An 18,404-nucleotide genomic window follows, 5' to 3' on the forward strand; every position below is an offset into this window, starting at 1 on the left:
CAGGGCCTCAGCTAAGGAGCATCTTTTCTCCAAGCAGTTTGTTCAGAGGTGACTGTGGTGCCATAGAAGAAAAAATATGAAACCTTTCGGAAATTCCTGTTCACTGGTGGTTTATGACATGTGTGTTTTCTGAGCGTGGCTCTCATGCACACATTAGCTGGGGTTCACCTGGAATACACTTGGAGCACTTTGAGATGTGAGAGTAGCAGAGCTGTTGGTTTGATGGTAATAAATCAGGTTCCCATTTTCCCCCTTCTTACAGAACAATTGGCATCTGAACACAAATGCAGCTGAGAGCATAACCATTTTGACAGCAATTACAAAGTGGAATTTGTTTAATAATGTGTGGTACAGGACAAAAAGGCTTGAATCCCAGCCAGTTATTTTGCTAATTGCAGTATTTCTAGTTAATGATTAGATATTCTAATTATAAACACTGTGCATTGGCTTGTGCAGGGTTGGTCTTGATTGTTTTTATTCAATCACCAAAAGCTGAGTTTTTAAAATGGTATTTTGCAGTAATCCCTACAAGTGAACTGTAGTAAGAATTATTTTTCTGGAGTTCTGTGCCACAGTGGATCAGTGCATCAAGACTGCATTGAAGGTGCTATTAAATACATTAATGAAAAAAGCCAATCCAAACCAGACTATTTTAACACATAGCTAATACTTCCATCACAAAATGGGACACAGTTGGGTGTCACTTTGGGTTTACTGCAGGTGCTTCCAGCTGGCTATGGAATGCAGAAGCTTATGGAAGTCTGCTATGGCAGCAGGATTTTTCTGTGTTTTTTCTGTTGTGATAGAGAATTTCAAGTTAAATAAGGGCAGTGTCGTGGGGCCAAGTGCTGATTTGGTATTTTCAGCCAAACAGATGTGCTTCAGGATCCTTTGGAATATCCTGTGCAGATGAGTGAGTGACTCTCTCTCTCTGTCAGGGAGATGTATCCCCATGTGGGTCACTGAGCTGTGTGCACAAGGTCAACAGATGCCAAGTCACAGAATCATTAAGGGTGGAAAAGCCCTCTAAGATCATAGAGTTCACCCATTAACCCAGCACCACTGTGCTACCACTGATCCATGTCCCCAGGTGCCACATCCACACCTCTTTTTGAATCAGGGATATGTCTTCTATCCCTGGGAATCACCATTCATCCCTGGTGATCCCTGGGCAGCCTGTTCCAGTGCCTGACCACCCTTTCAGTGAAGAAGTTTTTCTCAATATCTAACCTAAGCCTCACCTGCACAACTTGAGGCCATTTCCTGTTGTCCTGTCACTGCAGTCTCAGCAGGGAGCACCCACAGCCTTTCCCTTGTGCTCTGAGCAGGTCACCTGGGCAAGTGTAACACTGAGGCAACATAACAGTGCTTCCAAGTGCTTCCAACGTGGTGATTCCTGCATGTGCCAGCATTTGTGAAGAGCTGTGGCTGTTCTCCCTCTGCACCCATCACATTTAGGGTGCTGGCTGTGCCCTGCATGTGTGCAGCAAAGCAGCACTGGATCAGTCGCTCTGTGTTTTAGGGCCACATCAGCATTTCACTGCCATTAACGCTCTCGGGTTAGAAGGAGGGTTAGAAACAATAATGCCACATGTAATGACTTGGTAATAGAATGTATCTGTGATGGAATATTGCTGGTATGTTTATTAATAAAATGTTATTTTCATCTCTGGATACACAGGCACGTCAGAATAAGTAATGCAGGATATGTAAATAGAAAATGTAACTTTCAAATGTGCTAAGGGGCAGAGTATCACGTACTGTTGTGCAATGAAAATATTATAAATGCCAAAGAAACAGAATCTAGCTGTACATAACTGCTGCCTATATTTAAGAAGGCATGTTTTAAGTCAGAGGGATGATACCCTCTTCTTCAGTGAAGAAGTTCTTATTTACAACTGTTTCAATATGTTTAAAAAACGTGTGTTGCACAGAAACCCAACCCCTTACCATTCTCCTGGTTGTTGTTTCCCTTTTCCCCGTGTATCTTGTTTTCAGAACACTACCCTAGACTGTAAATTAACAGCAGCAGCAGCTGGAGACAAAAACTTTGACAAAAGCCCAACAAAAACAAGGCAGCCTCGGAAGGTTGATCTGCGGGCTCGGTACTGGGCATTTCTGTTTGACAACCTGCGCCGCGCGGTCGATGAGATCTATGTCACGTGTGAGTCGGATCAGAGCGTGGTGGAGTGCAAGGTAAGGCTGCAGCTGGGCTTTGTCTTCCTCACGTGGCTTCTTTCGGGCTTTTTTTGTACTTTAAATGAGGAATTAGAGCTTCAGAAACACGTTACTTTTTGATTTGTATTTTCTGAAGGCTGATGGTGTATGTATTCATATTTAAGACATGCTCTCATATTGTGCAGTGACAATTTTTTGAAGTGTGTAAAACTTGTGATGCACGTGATATTAGATCTCAGCATTTTGGTGAAATCAGATTTTGTTTATTGAGTTCTGAGTTTGTTACTTTTCAGTTTTTCCCTGTAAGAAAAATACTTTTAGTATTTTACTGTAGGTGGCGCTGTTGTGGTTCAGCCTTTTTCACATTTGTTTGCTTCCTGTTAAGTGGCTTAATTACACACTGCTCCCTTTCTGCAGTGATAGTTATCACTCTGCAAATTTTCTCTTTGTTCAGAAAATGATTGGTTGTTGAGTATAAGCAATGTCTGGTTGGGATGTCACTGTAAGTCACTTCCCAGTTTCAAATAACCTGTGTTTGTAATAGCTTGTGCATCTGTTTTACATTTTGTTATGATTTTCTAGTAGATCTGCAGAAATACCCTTGTCATTTAATAAAAATCACTCATTCTTTAGAAGTCGAATTTATCACAAGCATTAAGAGGAGCCAGAGTATGTTATAAAAAGAAATGTTCAAGATATTGCTTTGTTTTCATATTAAACATGGCTGAAAACTCAACACATTCTGGAAATGATTATCTAATCACTGTAAAAAATTTTATATATCACTTTAAGTAAACTTTTTTCTTATCCTCTGCATCTCGTTCTCTGCTGTAATCAGACACGGCCAAATGGCCTTTGAGATTAGCATACAAATACACTTCATTGGAAGCAGGTTGGAAAGCTGAACAGTAGCTAAAGGCTTCCAAGGCACTGGTTGGTCTAACACAATTTCCCAGTTTGTTACTGAACTGTCTTCCTGCTCAGGAAACTTCTCCCTAGAATTTTTTGGTTTAAGAAAATCAGCCAGCCTTGAACCGTAATTAGATTAACATTTTAAACTTTTGTGACTGAAAGAACAGAAATGTATTTGTATCATTATCACATCTTTTTTTGGGGCTAGATGTTGTTCAACATTTTAATCAGGGTACTGGGTACTCTGGGATGGAGATGCTGTATAACCTGAGTGAAAAGTCTTCATTCTAGCAGACACCTGGCAATGATGTCTTATCTGTGTGGACCAGGTTACTTGTTTGCAAAACAAAGATGGAAAAAAACAAAAATGAGGACATGAGGCAGTCCAGTGCCATCTGTTGTAAGACTTATGTGACATTCATGTTACTCTTACCTTTTAAAAGATCTTTTTTCTCAGCACACAAGTGGCCTTACCTGAGCATCTGGAATATGTGTTTGTGCTGTGGTCTTTTATCTGTGGGATATTCTTTTCCAGGTTACTGTTAAATGATTATTCTTTTCATAAATTACTAATATTTCTGTTAATTAAGATATGGAGGATAAAACTGTTTAGTCTTGCAAATTATTATCACTAATAGTGTTTCATTTCTGTCCATTCTGTTGATTGTCATTATTTTGTGGTGGTTTTGACAGATGCAGTTCAGTGCCTACCAGAGATGAGGCTGTCAATGTTTGTAGCTAATCTCCTACAGAAGAGTGTGTTAGATTCTGTGTTTTGAAGGAAATGCTTTGCATAGCTCTTAATAGACATTTTAGGTACTATGTACATGGGCTACAACTAGGGGTTGATCAAACTCATCATTAGTGTGGAGGTGTGTTTGAATTATGGGTGGAATATCAGTGATAGTGAACAACAGATCCTTGTGCAAACTGAGTCTTCTTCACCTCTGATGCTGAAAAGCCAGTGCTTGCAGTCCTTCACCAGCTGAAATATCTAAGTGCAGCTTTCATATTATGGAATATGTAGAAGGTGTTTACTGTAGTACCTCAGCCTTTTAGGAGTTCATAATCAAGTCTGAGAGTTCAGCTGGCAAATGGTATTGACTAAGAAGCACCTGTGTGACATTTTTTTCAAGAATTCATGCAGCTTAATAGAGGGCCTGTGTCCTGTCTTAGAATCAGCTTAACTCAGTCTTTGGTTTGATCACTACAGGTAAATAATCATCATTTGCTTGTCTAAAACAGTTGTTTTACTGCCTTGGCTTTGGTAGCCCTGGAGACATTGTTACCATATTATTCCCAAGGTTTCACACTTTGCATTGGCTGTTCTGATAGTTCCTGGCCAGGTCTTGGATGATCTCTGGTCGTGCCTTTTCTTGTGACTTGAAAGCATTCAAGCAATGAACCGGATCTGCATTCCCTGTTTGTGTCAGCTGGGCTGTCCACTGGTGCAGGAGTGATGTGTGAGGCAGGGGCCTGCCTGTTATTCCAGGGACAGCTCCAGCCCCTGGCTGTGCAGGGCTGGGAGGATGCAGGAGGATCCATCCCAGACTGGGAGGATTCATGCCTCTGGCTGAGGTGTGTGGGAATAATGGCATAATGTGAATTCTGTGTGCTCTGATGAGGTATCTCCCTGACTCTGCTGAATGAGGGGGATGTGACTTGGCAAAATATGTTGCACTTCACTGGCAGGAAAAGAATGTCTGTAGTGGGTATGCCCTTGCATAGCCATGATTTCCCTGCAATAACTTTGAATATCAGTGGACCAGTTTAAGTTAATTTAGTCATTATAGATTTTATGAGAGTGGGTGACTAGCTTGGAAGAAGACATCCTGCTAAGGTTCACAGTGCAGGAAAAACTGCTCCTCACTCTTTCTTAGGCACCAGGGAATTCAGAGAGGGAACAAGAGAACAGGAACACACCAGCTGAGGGAAGAGGGATTGTGTGTGAGGTGGGTTTTTGTTTCATTGGTTTTGGTTTTTCATAAGAATATGCTGATGTGCATGTTGTGATGTCACTTGTGGCACCACAGAAATCAGAGAGAAGAACATGGAAAACAGGCTCCACTCCACCTACAGTTTGCAGAACTACTTGGGCTCTTTTTGCCTGATGGTTTGTTGTGGGCTTTTTGTTTGTTGGGTTGTGGTTCTTTAAGTTATTTCTGTTTGGGCAGCAGGAGTTAATTCTTATACTTATTCCATTTTTATGTATGACAGTACTGGTCTTCTGAATATTTTGATTTTAAGATGAAAATTCCTTTCGTAACAAACTTTTACTAAAGCTCATGCTAAAAATGGGATTGGATTAGCTCCACTTTTCTGTTCTTTTTTGCAAGCTTTTTATACTACATAGAAAAGTATCCAGTGGTTAAAATGTTACAGGAGATGCTAAAAGACCTGTCAGCTCAGTTACAAATGGATTAATGCACTTCTGCTACACCTAAAGGATTGAGAGGATTTTTTGATTAATGAGAAATTTCACATTGCCACATTTAATTTTTGGGCTCATTTGACAAAGTATCCTGTTAGCCCTTTTCATGAAGTACCATTTTTATTTTTACTACTGGGCATAGGTGGGAAATAATATTAAATAAGAAACCAAAATGGTTACACTGTTAACCTCTCCTTCATTTTTTTTTTTTTTGAAGTGGGATTTTGAAAAATTCTTTCAATTAAAATAAATTCATGTTATCAAAAAATTCCTTCATTTTGACTTTTTAAATGATATCTCCTCAAGGTTATGTCCTGGTCAAACGGGCATGTGCTGTTCTATTTAAACATTTTAGTTGTATAAAGATTGTCTTAAAAGGAGACCCATAGAAAGATGAAATATGACAACTTCTGGCATTTCAAATATTCACATTAACCTGGTATAAAAGTGTTAGTTACGTTTTTTGGTTATTTTGTACCCTCTGCTCTCCTGTATCCTTACAAGTTGGTATGGTTTTATTGATTATGTTGTCACTGAGGATAATAGTTTGATGCTCCCAAATGGGAGAGGGCTCCAGTGGCTGTTTGTGGTTGAAACTGCAGACAGGAGGGTTATGATGAGGATCCAAACAGTGGGAATGTGTGTAAGAGGATCACTGGCTGTGTGTGTTTTCTCTTAGCTTTGGGCACTGCTGAAGTTGGTATTTTGCTATTGATTTGGAATTGAGAACTCTCAAATCATCTATATAGATATATAGATATGGCTTGGATGCTTTGTATATAAAGATAAAATGAACATGGTTGAATTATTTCTGAAATAAATAAAGAGTTCTGAAGTTTAAGCATTGTCTTACTGTACACAAATCAGTTTGTGCAATAGTGATAAAAGATTAGATATATCCTAGGAGATTTGGCTATAACTTTTTTTCCTCCTAGGATGAAATAACAGCTTCAGCTGGTTTTTTCCTTTCAAAAAAGCTGAATTTTATTACGTAAAAATCTAAATCTCTATTCCTTTTAAGTTGTTGTTTAGCATTACTCAAAGCTTGTACAGTCTTTTGTCTTTTCACCTTTACTTACTGGTGTGTTTCTGTAAGGTTTTGGCCAGAGTAGATTCTCTCCTTGTTTCTAAAGCTCATGGATACATTCTTAGATCAGCCTAATTCAGTGGAAACAGTTCAATTTTACTTGAGATTCTTATTCTCACTTATGAAATGGAAAATTCAGCAGGGAAGTTCTGTTGGTTTGCTTCTCATAGGCAGCACAGGGTACCCTAAAGAGCCTGGTGAAGCCTTTCCCTTAAAGGATTTGACACGTTGCACGATGTTATGGGAAAGAACCAACTGAATCAACTCTCACAAGGGCTTTTCAATCAGGGGGATGTTGTGAGTGAGGCCCAGTTGATTGAGGCCTCCCAGAAGCTGAGGAGCCTCTTTGAGGGCTGTTTTTGGCTCTGGGTGTGTAAATTCTCCTGGTTTCTCTCTGCACACAGTCTGGGACATGGGCTCGTCCCCCGATCGATCACAGCCCGTTCTGCCCCTGGGGTGTGTCAGGAGTGTGCCAGGCTGCCCCTTCCCACTCAGAAAAACCACACCTTGGGCATAATTACCAAGGGGGTGTTTATATCTTCATAAATAAATACCCTGTGGCTGTCTCGTGGCAGTCCGTGTGCTGTGCAAATCTCTTTGTGAGCGCTCCTGCCTCTCTTTGGACATTTACTTGTTCATCGTTGTCATCTTCCACAGAGGAGTCAACAGAGGACAGGAAAAGGGGTTAATGACTGGGCAGTCAGTCTCCCAGATGAAAAGGGATGAGATCTTTCAAAATGGTCATCTGTCCTGAAAAGCCAGATACTGAAAAGCTGGCATGGCTTTTAGTTGGCAGCCTGGGTATCCCTATTCCTGCCTCTTCATCCTTTGCATCTGACATATATATATATATATATATACATACATATATACACACACATTCTTCAATTCTATGTGATTAAGTCCATGCACATGTTGCTGCACTAATTCTTAGGGAGATTTCCTTTGGTACTGTGCTCCTCCAGAGCACATCCTTGGCAGATAGTGGATTGGGGCTGCTGTGTTGGAGGTGAATCAGTGGGGAACAACTAAGGTGCATTTAACACATGGATTTAAGAGACCATGTGCTTTTTTAAAATGTTATTTACCCTCTACTGAAGTTGATATAATGAGAGTCCTTTGGCTGGAGGAGCTGCTTCCTCTCATCCTTTCCCAAAGCTGTAAGAACTGCTTTGGCAATCATGTTTGTTGAACCTAACCCCAGAGCTGGCTTTAATTATCTGTAATTCAACTGTAGGAAAAGGCTACAAGGAATTTTTTAAAGCAATTTTTGTGTCAAATTACTGAAACACCCAGTTAACCTTGAAAATTTAAAGAAAGAAGGAAGGAATAAACTTAGTTTGTGTGCTAAAAACATACTCCATTACGAAAATCCGGAGTTTATTTTGGTAAATACATAATCTAAAATATTAGGTATAGATAATGAAACAGTATAAGGCAGTCACAGTTTGTAGAATAGAACAGACATTTCTAACTTTGAGAATAAGCTAAAGTGCAGCTGTGATGACTGAGTTAATTTCTCTGATGCACATGGTGCTGTTTTGGGTTGTAGTACCATTAAAATCCCAGTCTTCCACGTCTTCTCTGTTTCCCTCCTCCTTGTTTGAGAAGTGAATAAATGGAGAAGACGACATTTCAGAGCTGTTAAGGCATTTCCAAACAAAGTGAACGTTGGTTTTGAAGGATTATAATGGATTTATCTAGGACTCAAGTCCTGACTGAGCAATACAGGATTATTCTGATGTAGCTACTCCTAGAGATCTGTATTGATTACAAAGTAATTTGTACGATCACCCAGCTGAAAAGACTAGAAATACAACCTTCCAATAAATACATAGAAACCAGAGTAATGACTGAGAGCTGGAGAAAAGAAGCAAAAACACAAAAAGGGCTTTTTGACATGCAGAACTATTGATCAGAGAATTGACCAGATCGGGGAGGAGAAGGAAACAGGAGTGTGGCTGATTTTAGTTTTATGCCACTGATTTTCCTTTAAGTGTTGGTTTTTAGCAGTATTGCTTTCTTATTTAGTTTGAACTGTCTCTTTAAAAATTGGATGGGACGGATATGACCTTGAAAAATAATGAGATTTAAAATTGTTCTGACTCCGGTGCAGCCGTAGTCTAGCCCATAAAGGTTCCTTTTTGTCAGCACCTTCTCAAGTGGTCCAGGTTTCCCCTGGTTCAGCAGCACAGGGTGTATCTGCTGCCCTGGGTGCCGGGGGTGAGCGGCAGGGCTGTATTGATGTCGCGGAGCCCAGGGCCCGGCGGGCCGGGATTGAGTGTCAGGAGGACAAAGGGCCGGCGCCGCCCGGCCGCTCTGCGCGCCGGCCCCCAGAGTGAATTACAAACCAATCGAAGCCGTTGCAGCCAATTGGGAAACTAATTGGTAATTTTAGCTGTACATCTATATGTAGTTATCTGCAGGCCTGTAACGGCGCTTTCAGAGCCACTTTTGTTCTGCTTCATCCTGCTTGACAAAATGGCCCTCATGGCTTTAGGGAGAAAGATGTGCATCAGTGACTGTGGGGCCGCTCCAGCTGCTTGTCTTGTTTGTATTCCCTTGTTCATAAAACATGGCTCGGGTTACAGCTGCATGGGGCTGCTCTGATCATTTCTGATAATGTGGAGCTAAACATTCCTTAAAATAGGTTAAGCCATTTATTGCATTTTTTTTCCTGTGCCAGCTAACATCTGAAATACAACTCATACTCACATGAATTCTCTTTTTTTTTTTTTTTTTTGGTGAGGAATATCTCAGTGGCAGACTTGAAAAGTAAATGATTCAGAATTAAATTTTGCTTTCTATGCTCTTATTGTTAGTAACAGTCAGTGCAACTTAGTATGGGCCGACCTAAATGGACATGAATTGGATTAGAAAGCTGAAATTTTATTAGTGAAACTGAAAAAAGAGCTGGCTAAAACACTTGACTCGTTCATTTCTTGTAGCAGGCCTTACTTAAGAACTATTTTGGTGCTCTAAACCAACTCCATTGTAAGAAAAATTTCTGTTAGCTTTTTTGGGGAATATTTGAAAACAAAGAGCAACTTTGACATCAGCAATGGGATTCTGTTTGGTTTCCCTGGTGCCTGACTTTCTGGTGACTTTTCCCTTGCAACAGCCAGCACCTCCATGTGTCATACAGATCAGTTAAAAGGGCACCTGTGTGAAAACCAAAGCTGAGCTTCAAAGTTAGGGTTAAACAAAATGAATATTAATCCATATTACTTTATATGAAAAAGCACTTTGCATGCATTAGAGCTCCTTTTTCTGTTAAAAGGACAACTAAAAGTAAAGATGAATGGCATGTGACATTACAAAAATGTGCATTAGTTACCTGGACTGTAGGGGAGTTTTTACTGTTTTCAGAGTCAAAAGTTTTACTGTTAAGAACCAATGCCTTTTCATTTGTAATTCTTCACAAAATATTTTTAAGTAATTATTATTTCCTTTGAGTGAAAAGTTTCTCTTAACACCAGCAGGAATGATTTTGACATAGTAAAGAATTTGTAAAACAGCAACACTTGGTCATTCTACCATAAAATTACGTCTGTGCTTCACATTCTGCGCGTGAAGCTCATGCAAGTTTCATAGAATTCAATCTTTAGTCGTGGATTTTTATTATTTTCAGCATGTTGTCATCACAGAGCACAGGATCCATTTGTCTTGTCTTGGAAGGGGTAGTTATGAATGCTGCTCTTTCTGATTGACAGGAGCTCAAACTCCCTCTCTCAGGCATTAATTGTGGTGCTAATCAGCTCTGCTGAGGAGGTGCCTGATGTCTGCGTCTGTTTTATCCCATTCAGTCAATGATTTTTGAGCTTATATGGGGAATACAAGTGTTTTCCCAGCTTCCTGCACGGTAAAGGATTGCTCCTTTCCTTACCAGTGGCAGTGGATAGCTGTAGTTTGCTCAGGGCAGAAAACTAAGAGTTCAATCATACTGTGTTTTGCTCTGCTTTGCCGTGAAGAAATGGTTCTGTTGGCTGAGTAAAGGCAGCAGGACCCCAACTTACCTTGGAATTTTTCATTGTTTCTTGTATGTCATCTGACCTTACTATAAATACTACACTCATACATTCGAGCAAACTGGAAATCAGTCAATAATTTCTCCTAGTTAAGGGTATTTTTATCAGAAACAAGTCTTTTAGTTCCCTACTGTTCAGCTGCTGGCATTTTATCTCTGAATTTCTTCCTGGTTAATGTGAAGTGCAGTTAATTTTATGTGTTTTCTTGTAACAGCTAATTTTATTTGTTAGAGACCAACATGAAATTCTCGATTCAAACTACTTAATCAAGATTTTGCAATATTTTGAATAAATTTCCAGCACACCCACATCATTCCTGACAGCGTATGTTTAATCCTACCCAGGATCTGATGGAGTTGCCTTTGTGTAGTTTTGTAAACTTTTACTTCACAAACAGATTAATTGTGACATTTTTAGTCTTCCACAGGTCTATCAGGTTTTACAGACAGTTTTCCCTATTTGGTAATGTACGTCAGGCAATTTTTAAAAGTTAACTCTTACCAAAAAAAGAGAATAAATCATGAAACAGTGATACTTATGTGTGTTAGGAGTTCTTTCCTTGCCAGATATTGCCATTTTGTCCTTACACGTTGTTGCTCACAGAGATCTTAGAAAATCCACACCTTTTCTTTTTAGGATGTTTTAATGTTTGTTCACATAAAAATCTTAACTCTCTGGCTTTTCTTGGGCTTATTTTTAATGAGAAAGCTACAGAGTAGTAAATTTTCTACTTTCTTTTCGGTTCCTTTATTTTAAATACAAAGATTGATGTAATGGTTGCTTTTCAGGAAGTCCTGATGATGCTTGATAACTATGTAAGGGACTTCAAAGCATTGATTGACTGGATACAGCTACAGGAGAAGCTAGAAAAAGCTGATGCTCAGAGCAGGTAATTAGATTTATATATTTTTTTAATCTTTACAGGGAGTAAAGTTCACAGTAAATTTCATTTTGTAGCAGAGATTCAGCAAATAGAACCAATTTTCCTTTTGGACAAATTGGTGTGAGGACATTTTATGTGCACTGTCACTAGAACTGGAGGATATTTCCAATCCTACCCCGATCCTTTCCTTTTAAGTGCTTGGTTTGATGTTTAGTTCCACACTGACATTGGAAATAAGCATTGTAGTCTTGAGAGTTTGCATTATTTTTGATAGAACTCCGGCCAATATGGTTTGGAGTTGGTGTAGAAGCAGTTGCTAAGACGAGATGAATGATTAAATTCACCAGGATTCGTTGATACTTCATAGTGTTTGTTGGTGCTGGTTTTGCTTTGGGGTGACAGAGGAATAGTGACTGTGATTTGTATTTTTAAACTCTTCTTTCCTGGATTTGCAGACCTACTTCACTAGCCTGGGAAGTAAAGAAAATGTCTCCAGGACGCCACGTGATCCCAAGTCCATCTACAGATAGAATTAGCGTGACATCAAACGCTCGGAGAAGTTTAAATTTTGGGTATGAAACTACCTACTAAGTTTATTGAAGCTAAAATAAAGATTCATTTGAAGCAGTGTTCATGAAGGCAGTATTTTTCTATAGTAACCAATATATTGTTTTACTGTTTCTTAAATCATATAAGCAATTATAGGCATTCGTAAAAGAAAAGACCATGGCCTGTAAAGGAAAATTCTATCAAGGTCTTAATTTTTTCCTTATTTATTTATATATATATTTATATATATATTTACCAGTTATATATTTAATTACTGGTCATTCCAAAGAGCTAAAGATAAAATACTATTAGTGTATTTCATGTTATCTTTTTAGTACTCTCCTCCCTCTACAAAACAAAGGTCAGATGTCTGTAACTGGCATTTTAAAATTGCCAGTGATGCAATGTGAATGGCCAGCTGAGTGTGCAGAAGTAAATATAGGTCAGAAAGAGTGAGTGTAAAGTGAGATTATGATGATTCTGATGAATGGCAAAACTGATACTATTTAAAATGTAGAGCAGGTTATGTACTACAGGAAAATGTCTTTCACTTGTTAAAATGAAAGTGTCTGAAAGCAGTTCAACAAAAATGGGCATAAATTTAGAGCAGCACTGTCTGGTGCTGTCTCAGTGTGGAGAGCACGTTTGTGTCCAATTTAAATCTTTCTCAGGGTGTGTGTTTTAGTTCCTTCAGGTTTGTTGGGATCTAGGGCACACACTGTTCCTGTTCCATAACTGAGTAGTGTCTTCAGCAGAGATGTAACACTGAACAGTTTGGTCAGTACCTCTGAGTATTGAGCTCTCTTCAATTTTGCATATCAAATATTTCTACAGAAATGCTACAAAATGTGTTTGGTGGAAAAATGGGACCAGTGGTGTTAATCCCTGTGTATGTCTTGATACCTCCCTGACAATATCTGAGAGGTGTCTGCTTGAATGAGGGGTGATGGGGAGAAATTATGCACAAATAGTCAAATGAAAGATTGGAATCTGCTGGAAATCAATGCTCTTTTATTTTTATTAGAACACAACAGCTCAGCCTAATGCTGTCTTTCAGCTAAGCCCTTTTTTGGATGTCATTACACGTTGCTGTTGTTGCTGGAGCAGTTTTATTCAGCATCCCAGGGAGATGATGAGCAACTGTGTGTGTTAGAGCAGCAATGAATGAGATGAGTTTTCTATCTTTCACACTTGCAAACTTTTTCTTCTGTCTTAGTCTGCTTGTGTGTCTCAAAGCCAGGCAACCTCAGACAACTACAATATTTTGTAGTGAGAAAATGTGTAGAAAATAGGATAGAAAATAAAGGTTTAGATATACTTGGTACTATAGAAATTTTTGGCAGAATGCTAGGAATTATTAGGAAAGGAACAGGGGACAGAAGAGAAGGTGGTGGTGTACCACTGTAGAAACTCATAGTGAATGACTCTTACCTGTGATCATCTTCATCTCTTCCCAAAAGCAGTGTAGGAAAAGTACAGAAACTGGAAACAGGAACAATCAGAAGTATCCAACAGTATTGGAGAAGAGATAACAAGAAGGGTGTGATAAATAAAATCACTTACACAGGAGATGAGTAGGAAAATTTTATTTATTATTTCTCATGAAAAGGAATTAGGAATGTTAAATGATCAAACACCAAGGTTAAAATGACAGGAGTGTTTTTCAAGACTTAGTATGTAGAATTCATTGTGATGCAATGCTTTGGTTGCCAAAACCATGAATTCCTTCAGAAATCAGTATCACAAAGATTAAATTTCATCTTGGTTATTAAAAACAGAGATTTGTTGAGTGAATTACAGCAGCTTTTCGGTGCAAATTGCTGCAACCTGGGTAGTTTTCCAAAGGAGAAGTGGTTCTGTACAGCACCATTCTGCTGGTCTCTGACAGACTCTGGTGAAGTTTTCTAACAAACCATTCTGTTCTTTGATCAGGCACTAAAAAGAGCTGTGACTTTCATTTAGGAACCCTGCAGTGACCATTTCTGCTACACGCCTGGCTCCTGCTGGTGTAAGTTGGGCTGATAAGGTGAAAGCCAACCATGGAACTAAAGCTGCCAATCCCGAGCTGGCAACAGCACAAGCCTGTCTGGCACCTCCGGCACAGAAGTCAGTGCGGAAAAATGGCAAGTCCCTTTCAGTGCCTTAAGTTCTTTTTGCACAAACTGTGTGGTAAAAAGTTCATTCAGAATGTGATGACCTGTGTTCTAAGCAAAATCAGATCTAATTTTGCAACATACGACGTTTAAATTCAGTATGGAGATAAAAAGTTAATGCCACTTTACGTTGTAACCGTTAAGTGTGAGCCAAAAGTGTGTTTTCTTGTGTAGGTAACGTTCCACTGTGTTGTCACTAACTAGAATTTGATCTGTTAAAATGCCAGTTTATAACACCCAGGAGAACAAAAGAACTTTGGTTACAAACTGGCAGTCTAACTGACTGCAATTTGGGATGGTTTAACAATATAAAGAACATTACATGTCCAGGGATCTGTATAGAGCTCAAGATAGTTTTATGTGCCCTGGGAGAACACAGTTATTAGAACTGTGCTGAAGTAACAGTTGTGTTTTTTCCTTTGAAGACAAGAGTTGCCACCTTTAGTTTTGAATTGTTTCTCTAAAGATTCTCCTTGGAGAATGTTTGATTCGGGGTCTTTCGTTCTAGAAGAGATTTGTTTAGTTGCAGACACAGAAAGCTACCGTTTGGTTTCTTTGCACACACTGGATCCCTGAGATTGTCTTCAGAGATGCATTTTTAATTTATTTTTTTCATGTGCGGTCCCAGATGACTTTCTGCAAAACCAGCAAGCAGGATGTAGAAATGGATAATCTGAAAGAAAATAAAAAGAAATGAATTTTTTATTTTTTAAAGAAAAATTACAGGACAAGGATGTGTTAATTTAAGATAGTTGTACGTTCAACTTAGTGGTAGGAGGAGTCATGGATAGTGACTTGCAGACTTGTGGCATATTATAGAACTAAAATATCTTGTCCAGGTGTCTTGCAATGTAACCTGAGTGAGTTCAGTAGCCTGTGGATTCCTGTGCTGGAGCAGAACTGTCCAAACCGTGCTCCCAAGGTGGTTTGGATGGGGATTGAGGGATGCTGTTTGTGTGAGGGAATAGTTTGCTCTCTATAGTTGCCCTGAGCTGGTTAGAGAGCAGGAGCTGTTTGGCTGAGTTTTCAACACAATAATTGATATGTAATTCCACTTTTAGTATGTGTCAGTAGTTGAAGCTCTTCATAACAAAACCTTTCTCTGGTGATTATTGCTCACATTAAAGTGACAGGCTCCAGGCTGTTGTTGCAGTACCTCTATCAGGGATTCTTGTGCATATGGAGAATGTTATTAGCTACACAGGGAGTGAAAGTGATCTGTATTTCCATCTGGATAATGTATTTTTAAGAGACTAAAAGGAAAACAAAAGACCTTATCCTTATGTTAGCTTTAGAGGGATGAAGAGTCAGTCTTGTGCTGTCTTTTATTGGCTGTTACCTGCTGCTAATGAGCTCCAAAAAGAGTGAAACCACCTACAAGTGTTCAGTAATCTTCAAATAAAATGTACTAATAAATTCAAACTTGAAACTTTCATTTGAAGAAATAGCAGTCATTCCTTTGTGTATTCTTAAGAATCTCTGATTGCTGACATTGAACATTGGAGAATTTCAGTGATTTTCTTGTGGCTGAATTGTAATGTTTTTGACTAATCAAGTTCTCTGTAGGAGTTCTCATGTAATCCTTCATGTGGAAGCTAGAACCACTCTGGTAAAATCCAGTTATCCTCACTGAGTGGAGCACAAGAAAACCTGGGAAGCTGACCCAAAGGGAGCCCCCGAGGCTCCTCACACGTGTAATTGAAGCAGCTGGGAGGCTCATGTGTCATCTGCTCTGCCCCTTCCCCAGCTAATGCACTCCCAGCTGTTGGGTACATGTGGGCCTTGGGGGAAGGAGGATCCCCCCTGTCCCCTGTAATGCTCTCTTGCCCACCAAAAGCCCATCTGGGGCTTACAGCTTTTTGCAGGATTTCCCTGAAACACTTTTTCTCCAGTGATTTCCAACAGCATTATCATTAGGTCTCACAATGGCTTTTTGATGTGGATGAGTGGTATGATGCTGTATCTGTTTCATGGTTGATGCAATTTCCAAATTTAACTAAATAAGTCCTTAGGGAGAGAGAAAATGCATTATTTTTCCAGATAGTCCTTTAATCTTTCCTTTTCTGGATGCATAATTAAATGAGGTTAAATCATCTTATCTCATTTCCCTCATTAAACTTACTATTACCCTCAATATGTTAATGAATTTTAAAAAAATTGTATTTAATGCTTGAGTATTTTTTGCAATGTGAAACACAGTCTATTCTTACTGTCTGACCATTTTTCTGGTCATGGATTCCCTGGTGCCCTGCTGAGATAGGTTATACAAATTCAGACTGTATATTAAAAATGGAAGTAGGTGCTTACAATAGAACTTAGGAGAAAGGGCAATCCAGAACATGTGAACTTCTCAGAAATATTGAATGTTCTTCTCTGTTGCCACACTTGAAATCTAGTTGTTGTTTGGGCTCAGCTGTGCCCACCTGATCCTGTGGAAGCACGTGTGACTTCTGCACATTGAGGACAAATTGCAGGAATGTCAGCCCAGACGACAAGGGACAGTGTATTCCTGACTGGGTTGTCAAATTCTTAAGCACAATTTCCGTTGAAAATTTCAAGTTCAATCTTTTTTTATATTCCCTCCTCCCCTTCTGTTATTAAGTGATCATAAAAACTAGTCTGACAATTAACTTCTCTAATTAAAACCTTGGCTGTTAACACACCATCTCTTGTTATGACAGGTAAGTTTACCGTTGCTTACACCAATGAATTTCCTCTTTTCTAAAAAACTTATTTTATTCTTTTGATTTTCATGTCTTCTGCCCTGTAGCTGTGTTTTGTCTGAGTTCATATTTCTAGATTTGCTTCCATATTCTCAGGTAATCGTGGTTTCCAAAGTGCCTCTCGAATACAGTCATACTATTTTAGATTTAAAAAAAATTGGGGCTGAAGTTTAGTTTGGTAGGATTTGCTAGGATATGACTTGCAGGTCAATTTTACAATGGCCATACATGTCCTGAGGTAGAACTCCCAGGAGTTTGCACATAGCTGCCTGGATTTCAGTTCCTAATGTTTCCAGGGAGGCTCCTCGGGCAGTTGTTCCAGATGGAGCAGCTCCCAGCGAGCAGGGCCCTGGTGGCTGTGAGGCCTCAAGGTGACAGATGGCTTTGTCACTTCATGTAACACAAGAGCAGGCAGGGACAGGGAAGTTCACATGAAACTGGAGAATGATCCAGGTAGTCAAATGAATTATTCATTAACAGAACTCTGGCAGTAATCAAATCCAGCATGTGATACTTAGCCTGTGGAGATGGCTACTGGGCTATAAGAATTCCAGACTTAGGGAAAAAATGTGGAGGAAGGTTGGTGCCCTACTGACTATTAACTTTGCTTCAGATTAGATGTGATCTAATGTCAATGAATGTATTTATTTGTAAATGTTTTTGCAAACTCTTTGTTAAAAGCGTGTCTGGAAGTGACTGAATACTAAACTGATGGGTGAATTAAAAGGAACAAGTAACTTCTTGTTCACAGCTAATTGTCAGATGGCATCACACTGTTAAACTGATTCCAGGTGGTTCAGGAGTCTGAATACATGTTTGCACTAAAAACTGCTTTGTATTTAAAGAATTCACCAAACAATATTCTTTCAAACACAAGTATTTCTGGGCTGTTAAAATGCTTGGTTGAGTCTTGAGTAATAATTATGGATCTGACAGTGAACAAATGGAAATTAAAAATTGAACATGTATGGCTTATACAGAAAGATTCATTCCTACTTCAGTAAGTGTGATTATGGCTTTTCTATGCTCTGAGTAATTTTATTCTGATTAATTCTGTCATTTTAGACTACTAAGAAATATGCCATGAGACAAAGAATCAACTAGGCTAGACAGGCAAGAGTATTCTTTTTTGGTAGAATTAACTTCAATAGATATTAGTAAAAGATAATAGAAGATATTGGTACAGTTATTAAGAGAAATGTACAATTAATATATCTTATTTATATGTTAATAAAATTATCTTTAGCTAGTAGTTACTACAAAAGGGTATCTTCTGATATTTTTAATGTAGAAAGGATGCCTTTAGGTAAGAGCTGACTCCAGTTTTCAGAACAATTAGAAGTGAGGTGTTTAGTTTTGCAAATGGCAAGGAAAAGGAACTGCAATCCACAAGTTGCTGCAGCAAAGCAGTGGCGGTTTGTTGGTTGATTTTAGCGGTTCTGAACAATCTCTTTGTTGTC

At 39.0% G+C, this 18,404-nt stretch overlaps 1 protein-coding gene across 2 annotated transcripts in view; it reads left to right on the forward strand.

The window, feature by feature from the left end:
* Positions 1-18,404, forward strand: part of SCAPER (S-phase cyclin A associated protein in the ER) — a 141,798-nt gene that overhangs the window by 13,227 nt on the left and 110,167 nt on the right. For both annotated transcript variants that reach the window (XM_032699951.1, XM_032699952.1), the window contains exons 5-8: positions 1,999-2,196; positions 11,425-11,525; positions 11,975-12,091; positions 14,031-14,191. In XM_032699951.1, the coding sequence (XP_032555842.1) occupies positions 1,999-2,196; positions 11,425-11,525; positions 11,975-12,091; positions 14,031-14,191 (577 nt within the window). The remainder of the gene's footprint in view (positions 1-1,998; positions 2,197-11,424; positions 11,526-11,974; positions 12,092-14,030; positions 14,192-18,404) is intronic.

This window comes from Chiroxiphia lanceolata, chromosome 12, assembly GCF_009829145.1.
Source record: "Chiroxiphia lanceolata isolate bChiLan1 chromosome 12, bChiLan1.pri, whole genome shotgun sequence".
NCBI lineage: Eukaryota > Metazoa > Chordata > Aves > Passeriformes > Pipridae > Chiroxiphia > Chiroxiphia lanceolata.